The sequence below is a fragment of the Chlorocebus sabaeus genome, chromosome 24 (assembly GCF_047675955.1).
Source record: "Chlorocebus sabaeus isolate Y175 chromosome 24, mChlSab1.0.hap1, whole genome shotgun sequence".
NCBI classification, from domain to species: Eukaryota; Metazoa; Chordata; class Mammalia; order Primates; family Cercopithecidae; genus Chlorocebus; species Chlorocebus sabaeus.
The window spans coordinates 64,524,702-64,537,358 of NC_132927.1; the positions used below are offsets into that span (position 1 = coordinate 64,524,702).

The 12,657-nt window shown below is 40.6% G+C and overlaps 1 protein-coding gene across 1 annotated transcript in view; it reads right to left on the minus strand.

Moving 5' to 3' along the window:
* The window catches only part of KCNK10 (potassium two pore domain channel subfamily K member 10), a 142,234-nt gene that overhangs the window by 40,494 nt on the left and 89,083 nt on the right, over window positions 1-12,657 (minus strand). Inside the window, exon 4 of the mRNA XM_007987508.3 lies at window positions 2,945-3,105. Within this exon, the coding sequence (XP_007985699.2) occupies window positions 2,945-3,105 (161 nt within the window). The remainder of the gene's footprint in view (window positions 1-2,944; window positions 3,106-12,657) is intronic.

The following is a 12,657-nucleotide window of genomic DNA, read 5'->3' on the forward strand; positions in this document are numbered from 1 at the left end:
TTAAAATGAGGATCAGACCTGGGATGTGTTGCAAGGACCCAAACCAGGGTCACCTCAGGGTTCAGGCATCTAGAAGACCAACTTTATATTTATTTTATTGATTGATTGATTGATTGATACAGGGTCTCACTCTGTCATCCAGGATGGAGTGCAGTGGCACAATCTCAACTCACTGCAACCTCCACCTCCTGGGTTCAAGCAATTCTCATGCCTCCACCTCCCGAGTAGCTGGATTACAGGCACGCACCACCATGCCCTGCTAATTTTTGTATTTTTAGTACAGACAGGGTTTCACCATCTTGGCCTGGATGGTCTTGAACTCCTGACCTCAGGTGATCCACCCACCTCAGCCTCCCAAAGTGCTAGGATTACAGGTGTGAGCCACCATGCCTGGCAGAAGGCCAACTTTAGATTTTATTTTTACTCCACAGTAAATCCTCTCTTCCCAAGAGCTGAGGGAAAGCATAACAGATCAAGAGAAGGGCTTAACACTCATTGAGCAGATGAAATACATAAACCTTCCCCCATGAGAACTAAAAATTCACAACCCCAAGCTTTGTTAGTTTATACAATTTTCACTTCTCAAATAACCACCTAAACATAATTGGACTTCTAAATGTAGTTTAAATCAGTGGCAGAAAACTTTGAGATTTTCTACCAAAACTTTATATGCAGCAAGCAAACTGCTGCAGGATCAGTTGTTTGTATATTTAGGAAGTGTGCTTACATTCCCCCTGGAATTCGGTCACCCTTTCCAATAGCATCCCTCCAACACTTAACAAATGCATTCATTGTGCGCTGCCAATTCAATAATATGCAACTGTCTCGCCTTCCTAAAAGAATCCTGATCTTTGATGGTGCTGCAAGGAGCTGAGCGGACAATCAGCAAAAAAGATGAAATGTGAGGTTTCTAAGGCTCTGTATCGGAATCTGTTGACGATGCATTTGAGAGGCAGTTTCAAGGGGAAGGAGAACCGTACACTCTATTTGTAGTCTGAAATTCATTAGGGGAGACTAAGTCCCTAAATTTAGTAGCAGATGTCCAAATGATTGCAACCTCTTCCGTCATTTCGAATATAGTAACTAGAATTTTTTCCTGCTAAGGAGGATTTCAAAAACCTTTAGTCCAATCCTTTCCTCTACAAATAAGGAAACTGAGCTCTAAAGAAGCTACATAAAAATAAAAATGCCAGATCAGTCATTTCCCCAACTGAATCCTGTTCTGAGTGTTCAATCCACCAGATTCTTTTTTCTCTATCACAGGGCCATGAGGCAGCAGCTAAGAGGGTGCTTCCAAGCAGTTCAAAACAGTTCTTGGAGACAGGGCTGCCGTGTCTGGTTTAGGAAGACCTAAACATCTGAAAAGCAGGGAAGCTGAGCACTGATGGTTTCCATGGAGACTACTGGGGAGCCCAGGTGCACGGTCTAATGAGACCACCGGCCAGCCAGCATTAAGGAGCAAAGGCTGTGGGACATTCCAGTAAAACTCACACACCACAGAGCTCCTCAGATGAAATCCGAATGAGTGTCTAGCTTCCCCATGAGGGCTTCTCTTGCAGAGACACGCTGAAGCTCTGGGCTCTATACGTCTGCTCTATGACAAGTTCTTTTCCACACATTATTTCATTTAATCATCACCAAAACCTGACAAAGTAGATTCAAATTGTATCCCCTTTTGTGGATGAGTAAACTGAGGCAGCTGACCAGGATGAGTGAGATTATAAATGGCTCACCCAGCCATGGTGACTCATTCCTCCCATTCTACTCTTTTTAAAAAGCCTCTGAAACTGCTCATCTGAAAGCTCTCTTGCATTCTTCTAAAGAGAAGTATAAGCCATTATTGCAGAGACAGCCTTGAACTCAAAGTTTGAGAGTTCTTACAGGGTGAAAAAGCACAGCTTTAGAGCTTCCAGCTGATCTTGTCTTTGGCCACCATTCCTAGATCCTAGAAAAGACCTCAAAATGTCATTTTTAAATATTAAGTCATCATTAGAAAGCATTCCCTGAGGAAGGTTTGAAAGACTTGAGAATCAGGTCAGTACTGAGTAAGAGAGCAGAAATGACCTTACGCCTGAGCAAAACAAGTGTTCTGTGAAACCATACGAATGAGTGTGAGTTAAAGGGCACTGGGAACCCCAGTTTAATCACTCAGCCACTCATGCCTGCAACCGATGCCAGGAATAATTTATTAATTTTAATTTTAGTAAATAAATTCCTTGAGTTGAGATAGTTGTTTCTTGTTTAAAGATAAATATTTCTGAAAGGAAAAAACCCACTAAGGCAATAGCAATCATCGACAGTTCAGTAGGAAGTCGTACATCAGGATGCCATATCTGAGGAACCACTCAGCAGTGAGAGGTGGGAAAGAGACAGACCATTAGGAGACAGGTGCAAAGCACAGAGCAGTGTCTGGAGAAGTCAGGCTTCTGGAAGAAGCAGGATTAGCCTAAAGACACTGTGCTTGAAAATAAAATGGAGTGAGGGAGTTCCAACAACAAAATGGATGGATTTACAGTTTTCTACTTCATTACAAACACAAGAAAAATTCATGGTCACTCAGAACTTTCATTTTCATTTCTGACAAAAGGTGATACAAAAGGTGATTTTGTATGCAAAATCTCATATCTTGCATATAAACATCTTCCATCTTTAAGGAGAAACTGAGCTTGTTCCACCTCTTCAAAAAAATCTGTGTTGGCAAATCCATACTTAACCCTCTTGTGTTGTGATTGCAGAAATACCACTCTAAAATAGGAAGCTACTCAAAGAAGGAAGTTTAGGTGCAAGATCTTTGACTTCCATTGGCCAAAACAGAAAATACAATCATAACATTAAAATTATTCCATTAAAAGCAGATAATGCCCCTTTACTGCCTCCTGGATCCTGTCAGGCTAAAGCCAACTGGATCGCAGTGGTTATAATTTAAATATGATGCAGTACTCACTCGAAAGACCTTCTCCACTCTTGCAATGCTTTTCCCAAAGATGGTTCCAAGTTGGTCTCCAATTCCAGCCAATAAGAAACCAAAGAGTGGAATTCCAAAGATGGCATATAAAATACAAAAGATTTTGCCTCCTTCAGTGCTCGGAGCAATATTCCCATACCCTGGTAAGAAATATTAAAAAGAGGGAGAGTGGCAGAGACATTAGCATACTGACCAAAGAACTCACAGACTTTTTTAAAAGTTTGTACATTCCCCCACCTTACAAGCTTTAGGGAGTAGAACTTCATTTCAAAGGCCCTATACAATTCACAACATTGTTTCGTTGCTTCTCTTCCTTCTCCCCTTATAAACAGTTTTAAGGTTTCTTGGATATTAACACATTTTAGGAAATTCATGATCACTCAGAACTTTCATTTTCATTTCTGACAAAAGGTGATACCACCTTTTTCGGAAACACCAAGCATCATGGGCATGTCTAGTTTAGTGAGACCTGAATGTGTGGGAAGGAATCACCATTGCACTTCTTAGACTCGACAAGAGCTTCTTTTTCACAGTCTTATCCATAGGCTCCACCTGGACAGATTCTGGCTATCTTCAAGGGTGATGGGTACTCCATATTAAAGAGGAAATGTGGTCTAGTACAAAGTTAGAAAGGACTCATGAACTGTCCAGCCCTACCCTGGGAAGTCTGAAAACAGGAAAGAACAGGGAAGGGAAGGCTTTGTGCTGTCTCTCCCCACTGCCAGTGAAGTTTAGCCCCATCTGGTTCTTTTTTTCTCTTTACTGGGAACTCCACATCATCTCTGAGTCCTGCCTCTCCTCCCAACCACCTCTTGCATTGAGGGTAATAAGGTGCTAAAAGTTTATTGATGGATGTTTGAATACAAGAGAATCTTTTTATAGTCCAGTCTACTAATATGTATTTCAAATAGTGTTTTGAATATACTCGCATCTGCATTCTTAAGAGTACTGCAATTACATAAGTAACTTACGTACAATGAGTACTGGGCTCACCCTATATGGATGAGGCTAAAGAAAGTATTGTTGGAAGAAAAAGGCCTATAGCATTAGCACACTTTATATGGAGATGAAAGTCTAAATTAATTAATATTCATTTTGTGACAATTGATATTACAATCTTATGTTTAAAAAGTATCTAGACAGTAATCTAACCATTCTTCCAAATCTGGGTAACTTACATGGGGCCTGTTTCTGAATCCATTCAATGAGCGAGTTATTGGGTCCATGGTTATTGATAGGTTGGGAAAGCAACATGATAAAAAATAATGTTGATGGTTAGTCCATCATTCAGCCACCCACAGGCCTACAGAACTCATGGTTGCTTTCTGCCTTCAGGAATGAGTCACCTGGATACTTTCCTTGGCAATCTTCTGTTCTGAATCATTCAAACCTCTTATAATAATCTAAACGACAGCTTCCATTTCTAAAACGAGTGTTCAGGCTAGGCTTCCTCATCTTGAACTTCTTTTACTCACCAGGATTTTGATTTAAATATGCAGAAAAGCTCTCAGAACTTTTCTCAGGTATTTTCAGGAACTTGGGCAAAATCATTTTTCCAAGCATTCTCCTCTAGAATGGTCGAGCTGACATTAAGCTAGCCCTATTGAAAAGGAAACAAATGAGCCTCTACAGTTTCACTTCACGCAGGTTTATGGTGACTCTTGGAAACTTCCAAGTAACTTGTGAAAACACTGAAGATCCCAGCTTGACTGTCTCACAATAGCCTAACTTCGGGGAATGTAGGTTGTCCAAGTGTCTCAGAAAGAAATATATTGCAGACATAGGCAAACAAATGGAGGCTTGGAACTGGATGAATAGGCATCTCATTAATCCTGCCAAGTGCTACACCCCCTTCCTCCAGCTTTCAGAGATGGCAACCCCCACCTCCTGGGTAAGACACTGTGGCTTACCATGGAGCATCAGGGAGAAGTGAGGAGATGAAAGATCCGATCCAATTCCACCTCACACTACCTGATTCTCTTTAGGTCCACTTAACCTCTACAAATCCTAGTGTCAGAGGTACTCAAGGAAAATGCAGGGGGGAAAAATCAATGGACTGTAAAGTACTTTACCAATGCAAAGTATTATTATTATTATTGTTATTATTATCACAATTGGTTCCTTATTTGTTCAGTGTTTTGTTGACTAGAACACAAAAATAAAATTAAAGCTAAGTTCTTGGGTAAGAGCATGAGTGATTCAATACTCAAACAAGCCTTTAAATATATTCACAGTCATCTTTCTTTGGTGACACTGCCTAGTGGATAGAAAGTCATCATGCTTGAGTGATGCCGTATCTCAGGCATGGGTGCGTGTGCGAGTGTTTTTGTGCTCCATGCCTTTGGTGAACTATAAGGAGAGACTGTTTGACCCTCAACCCTGTCACTCTGGGAAAATTCCAGCACTTACACTTTGGAGCTTTGCTCTGAGGCAGCGGGAAGACCACATTTCTGGATCTGGGGATTGAGTTACATCCCGCCTGTCTGACTGCCCTGCCCATCCTTCCAGAATGCTTAGGTAAAACTTTGAAGTAAGGTGTGACAGTTGTCTGTAGGCTCTAGAACTAGAGACTACACAGATTTCTGTTCTGATTCTTCTATTTACTAACTTTCAGGTCGTAGGCACATTCTTAATCTCTCTCCCTCACTTTCTTCATCTAAAAGACAAGGCTATTAAAGTGCCTACCTATAGCTATTAAAGATTAAATGAGTTACATGCAAAGCAAGAGTTACATGTGAAGATTAAATACCTGTGAAATACAGTGCAAACTAAGCACCCAGTGGTAGCAATTACCAGTTTGCCTTGTGCTTTACTGTGGGAAGGAATTGTTTCTGAGCAAGATGTCTCCAGGAAAACTCAGTCCCAGAGAAAACAGAAGGTTGATTCCTATTTTCCCTCCAGAAACTTCACTGTTCTCCCACGGCACCCACAGCACCAGGTAGTGACTTTCAGCAGAAGACAACCAGCTCCACAAGGGCAAACAGCCAAGGAGAGGCTGTAATGAATGCACAGTACCAAGATGAGCTCAGATCTGTTCACCTCTGGCTAGAAAAAAGTTCCACGTTTTTCATGAAGAGAAAGCTGGCATTTAAAGAGGAGTTGTGCCTGAGGAGCGCACACAAAGGCTTCCATTTGCTGTTTATGTGCTACAGTCAAATCTTTGCCCAACTGTGTGTTGTGCAGCCCTACTTGTTTAGTTGTGCTTCTTATTATGGTCACCAGTCTGTCTGCGTAGGCAGGGCTGCTTTGTGGATGTGCACCCTGTGCAGTCCCATGGGGCCCACACTTAGATGGATCCAGGGCTTGCATTAGTGCTCTAAGCTTACCATTTTGATGTTTTAGCAAGGGACCCAACTTCAATTTGTAGTGGGTGTCACAAATTATGTAGCCAGTCCTGGTGAATCTAACTGGACTCCATTGCTTACTAACTATGAAATATTGGGCAAGTTATTTAACTTCTCTGGGTCTCAGTCTTCTCATAGATAAAATGAGGTTAATAACAGTACCCACTTCATGTGGTTATGCAGGATTAAATGAGATAATGTATGTGGAGCACAATGCATGCTAACTAGTAAGAACTCAGTGAATGTTAGCCATGGTGATTTCTCTTTCCAAAGCCACGGGTTAAACATCCCATCTAAATCAAGTGTGGGGGCTCACACTCATAATCTCAGCACTTTGGGAGGCCAAGGTGGAAGGATCACTTGAGGCCAGGAGTTTGAGACCAGCCTGAACAATATTGTGAGCCCTTGTCTCCACAAAAAAAAAAAAAAAAAAAAAAGTTTTAATTAGCCTGGCATAGTGGTGCACAACTGTAGTCCCAGCTACTTGGTTGGCTGAGGTGCAAGGACCGTTTGAGCCAGGAGTTTGAGGTTACAGTAAACTATGATCACACCACTGCACTCCAGCCCAGGCAACAAAGCAATACCTCTTCTCTGAAAAATAAAAATAAAAAATAAACATCCAATCCAAGTGCTGGGTAAGTACCAACAGGTGCCTCGATAGCTTGATAGGGGCAACCCTTAAATGAGGCTGCCAGGCAAGTGATGCAGTGACTGGCTACCACCTGGGTCCTGACCAGAGGCTGTCTCTCTGATGTGGGTAGAGTCAGGTGGCTCAATCTGAAAATGCCTCACAGACTAAAATCTAATCGCATTTCACAGGTATTGGTAAGAACCTGATCCCTCGCTGCCCTTCTACAATCACAGCTTGTGAAAAGCATCTGCACATAGAAGTGAGCATCATTCATCCAGCTTAGAAAAGCTAGTTATGGGGGACCCACCAGCCGAGCCAATAATTAAAGGCAGGTGGGACTTTCTCACATTGAATTAGTTACTGAGAAAGGGACTAGGGTGCAGGTGCATCCCTGACATTGACTGAGCAGAGTCTGCTCTTCTTCTGGTGTGGCTACTGGTCTGGAGAAGTGCCTGAAGGTATTCTGTTTGCTATACACTTGTAAATATTTCCATATATCTCAGTACAAGAAAAACCTTCTTCAAAAAGAAGTGCTTTGATATCCTCAGATAAAAGGCACTTCTGATACTAAGGAGTAGCGCTGCTTTTCAGAAAAGATTCTATTATTCCCAAAGTGTCTCTATACACATTCTACCTAATGAACACATTTTTTACGTCTGAAAAGTACATAACCTTAAGCTGCTCGAGAGCCTTTCTGGAAAGAAATTTGACAAGGCTTTAAAAAGGTCATTTCCTTTGACAGAGCAAACCCTTGGCAATCTTTCCAAGGAAACAACCAGAGATGAAGACCACACTTCACAACGTAACACTATGGTGTTACACTATTACAAAAGTAGAAACAGCTTAAACTCCCAGCAATATGTGATTATAGTGTGAATAGTGGATCCAATAGAAACCATCAAATAATACGCTTTTCAAAGAACTTTAGTAATATGCAAAAATGTCTGCAATATTATGTTGCAAATTTTATGATCGCAAGGAAATAGGCCAATATTTGTGTATTTCACAATTAATGAAAACACAGCTCCTCAGCTCTCATGGTTCCTCTTTCCTGACTCCTAACTAGTGGAAAATTGCTCAGGAAGAACTGGAAGAATTGCTGGGCTCTGAGTGTTCTTATAAACCTTGTGACCACATGCAACAAATGAATTTACCACTAAGTAATTGGAAAAACAATTATTTCTGCACCTCATTATTCTTACTTACATTGTATTAAGGGTTTCTTTGGAATTCTCTAACTGTATGACTCTATCAAGATCCTCCACTCTGGAGTTAAAATTTAGCCAGGGAAATGGTGTTCAATTTACAATGCATTATTTTTCAATTAAAAGAAAGAGTGAGAGAGAAAAAAAACCGTGTTTTCTAAATTAAATAGAACAAGGACCCTATCTCTTGTGTTAACACTATACCTTGATACTGAAGTAGACTTTGCATTTTACTTTTGGTTTTGATGCATATTTGTTTTGCAGTAGTTTCCTGTTCAGCATCCACCTTCCTTCTGATTTTTGGGAAAGACCCCTTTCCTGTGCATAATTGGTATGACACAGTGTCCTGCCTCCCACCACAGAGGAAACAGCCTCCTAGGCAGCCAGGATGTGTGCACATGAACAAACAGGATGGTTCTGCCTAAGACTTTAAATCAAGAGTCCATGGCTCAAAGATGATGGCAGATGGCAGCTGCAGCAGCCAGCAGGCTCAGTCACTAGCTGTGGAGGTCAGAGGATATTCACTGGCCCTGCATGAGCTCTGATCCAAAATGTGTATTGGGATGTTCTCAGTTGCAGGTAATAGAAAGCTCAATGCACAGTCGCTTAAACATGAAAGAAAATACGTTGACCCCAGTAAATAGAAGGAGGTTTAACATTTATTTCTTAACACTTTCTGGGTAGCTCTATCCAGAGCTCAAATGATGTAAGCGAGACCCCATTAACCACTCCTCTTTTTCACTCTGCTTCTTTAGTTCTTGAAGAATTCTAGGCAGAACCACCTAAGGGGAAAAAAATGACTGGCAGTGCCTTAGGCCTGTCTCTTTCCACACTTACCTTTAGTAAGAAAGAGAGGTCATTTCCTCCAAAGCTCCAGCAAAAGCCCCTAATCCAAATCATATGTCCATCTTTGAACTAATATTTGTGGCCAAGCACTGGATTTCTTAGTCTAGACAAGGTGATTGTTCACCTGAGGCCTGGAGACCAAGCGTGGGGAATGGAATCACTGGGGATATGACAACGAGGACATGGGTGAGTAAGTGTATGGAAGCCAGGCAACAGAATCCAAGGGCTAAGAGCCATTTGCTCAAACTCAAAGATTCCAGTGTAAGTACACACACAAAAACGGGCAAAAACTGTTGCATATCAAACGTTCTTCATTAGGCAGATAGAGCCACCATTCCTCAGTCACATAATATTGTGTGGATCAATAAACATAGCTGTTCAATAAACTGAGTTCCTGGATTCCTAACAAGATAACACAATAAACACCATTAATGCGCCTTCCAATATAGCTATAGTGTTTTTCAATGCAGCAGACAGATCATTCATTTAGCCATGTCCTGAAACAAGAAAATTAGGAGTTTCCTTCAATATACACTAATGTCTCATGAATCTAATACTGGGTACCAGAGAGCATTTTCCAAAATGTACTTCTTGAAGTGGCCCAGACTTTTTCAATTTTAATTGGTTTACAATAAATCCTCCTACAATGCATGACGCTTTTCCTCAGATTAACAATCTGCTGAACACAATGAAATCTGACATTGTTCTTCTTAGATCTACTATAGCGATGCCCTCTGGTGTTGTTCAGGTTTCTAACACTTTTCCCCTTATACAAAATTGGTGTCAGGCCACCCAGCTTCCTTTGTTGGATGCTGTGAGTCTGTGGATTAAGCTGACTCAACCTGGCCTAGAGTGCCAGAAAAGGCTTCTAAGCCCCAGACCCACTGGTGTCATGGGCATCTTGAATACTTTTAATAGCTAACATCAATATATTTGCAGATTTGCAAGTGTAAACCTAGCATGTCATATAATTAGATTAAGAGCCTTCCTAAATAAGAATGGCAATTTTCCTTCATCCAAAATGTTCTTGTTGCATATAACTTTCTGGATTTCACCTAGAAACAACCTAGGTCATGAAGGCTAGATCTTAAAACCAAGGCAAAATCCTGTGCCTCTAAACCAATCGTTAGCCTCTGAAATTTTTGCCTGTAGGAAGTTGATTGTCAAAACTGCGCCTTAGAGGAAAGAACCTCTCAAAAGCCATAGCTGGGCCTCAAAGAGCAATAAGGCAGGGAGTTCCTTCTGGAGAGTATAAACAAGTTTTAACGAAGGAATTTCCCCCAGCAGGAGGGCGGGGGAGCCTCTCAATGCCTGTCCATCATTGCTGTGGACCAGTAACTGCTGGGTGTCTCTCCTGCTTCTGAATGAAGATTTTTATTGCAGTGCTACTTCACAATTGTATGTGGGCAGAAAACCCTCAAACTCATTTTCAGCAGAGCTGGAAAAAGGATATAATCCAGACATTCCAGCATATGTGTAAGAACTACCAAAAGAAGCAGAGATTGGACAGAAGCCATATGAACAAAAAATAAAGGGAAGAAGCTCGGAAAATGATGACAGGGCCCTAAAGTGGTAAATTTCAGAAAGTATCAGAAAATATCCAAGTATAAAGGACCTCACTCTGAACTTCAAAAGAGATGTCCCTGTTTTTACCAAGTATGAAACATAAGATAAAGAGGGATAGCAGCAGAAGCCACCCTGAACTTGATCTGGTTCAGAAAACAGGAGAGGTAGGACAGAAATAATACAGATGGACCCTATTTGCAGGAAACACTCTGTCACAGAAATGAAGAGAGTTAGGATGTCCAATCTGGAAGGTGGTATCCTGACTCACACTGCTCTCCTCTCCCCGACTCCATGAAATCATTTGGCAGAAAGCTGGTCCAGGAATATCCAATTTGCTTGGGGCCAGGTATTTTAAAAAGAAGTTGACCCAACATAAATATAAAACTTCCATAAGAAAAAAATGTGAAAAGACTAACAAAACTTACCAATGGGTGGAGATGCTCACCAGAAAAATGTTTCCAAAATCAGACAAAAATTGTGACCAAGTATGAAATAATTATCTCTAAGAATCTTCACAGAGAAGCCAAAAAGCAGAAATTCAAGAAATCAGTGGAAAATTGAACAAGTGAAAATGAAATGTGAGCTATGAAATTCAGGAAAGAAACAGGAAAAGGAAAAAATTCCCTACTGATCACAAAAAAACAAAAAATAAAATTGGAAGAAGTACAGGGCAGCATAGGCATTGTGGAAAATATACAAATAAAAGGAATAGGGAGAACAAAATAAACAAAATGAAAACTAAATTTTAAGAGTTAAAAAGTAGAAGAGAAATGAGAGACATAGAAGATGAGCAAAGAAGTTACAATATATATATAGCTGTAATTGTCCAAAAAAACAAAACCAAAACCACACAGCAAAGAAAATGTTTAAAGATGTCAATCAAGAAAACTTTACCACAATAAAACAGTCAAAACCTAGTCATGTTATCAGACGAAAGATAGAGAAATAATATTTGAAGTCACTGAACAAAAGGATGAAGCCACCTATAAAAGTGGAAAAAAATAGGCTGGCATCAGGTATCCCCCAACAGCTGCATGAAAACTGGGAAACAGAAGAGCAACACCTGTAAGACCAGTTAAAAAGAAAATGTGAAGTCAGGCATGGTGGCTCACACATGTAATCCTAGCACTCTGGGAGGCCAAGGCAGGAGGATCCTTTGAGACCAGGAGTCTGAGACCAGTCTGGGCAACACAGCAAGACCTGGCTTCTACAAAATATTTTAAAAATTAGCTAGCCCTGGTGGTATATGCCACTTAGGAGGCTGAAGCAGAACGATCACTTGGCCCAGGTGGCCCAGGAGTTGGAGACTGCAGTGAGCTATGTTTGCACCAGTGCACTACAGCCTGGACAACAGAGCAAGACCTAGTCTCAAAAAAAAAAAAAAAAAAGGAAAAGAAAATATGAGTCAACAAAATGGATTTCATTTTGTTTCAACTATCCTTCAAATGTTAAGCTACAACTGTGAACAATGCAAGATCTCACAGAATATTGCTCCCCTGAGCCATTCTTACGGCAACTACTTGAAGATCACTTTCAGCCAAGTAAGTGATCATGAGATAAACCACAGCAAAAGGACTAGAGATAAACATTAGTGATATCTAACTATAGAGCTATGACTAAAACAAATGCGAATATCAGGATAACAAATTAAAATGTAAATTACATACCCTGAGGTTATACAGGCATACCTCAGAGACATTGTGAGTTAGGCTTCAGCCCACCATGATAAAGTGAATCACACAATTTTTTTTTGTTTCCCAAAGCATATAAAAGTTATGTTTACATTCTACTATAGTCTATTAAGTGTTCAATAGCATTAGCTCTAAAAAAGCAATAGATGTGCCTTAACTTGAAAATACTTTATTGCCAAAAATTCTAATAATAATCTGAGTTTTCAACAAGTCATAATGTTTTTGCTGGTGGAGGGTCTTCCTTTGATGTTGATGACTACTGACTGATCACGATGGTGACTGTTGAAGTCTGGGGCGGCTGTGACAATTTCTTGAAATAAGACAACAAAGAAGTTGGCTGCATTCATTGATTCTTCCGTTCACCATTTCTCTGTAACATGCAATGCTGTTTGATAGCATTTTACCCACA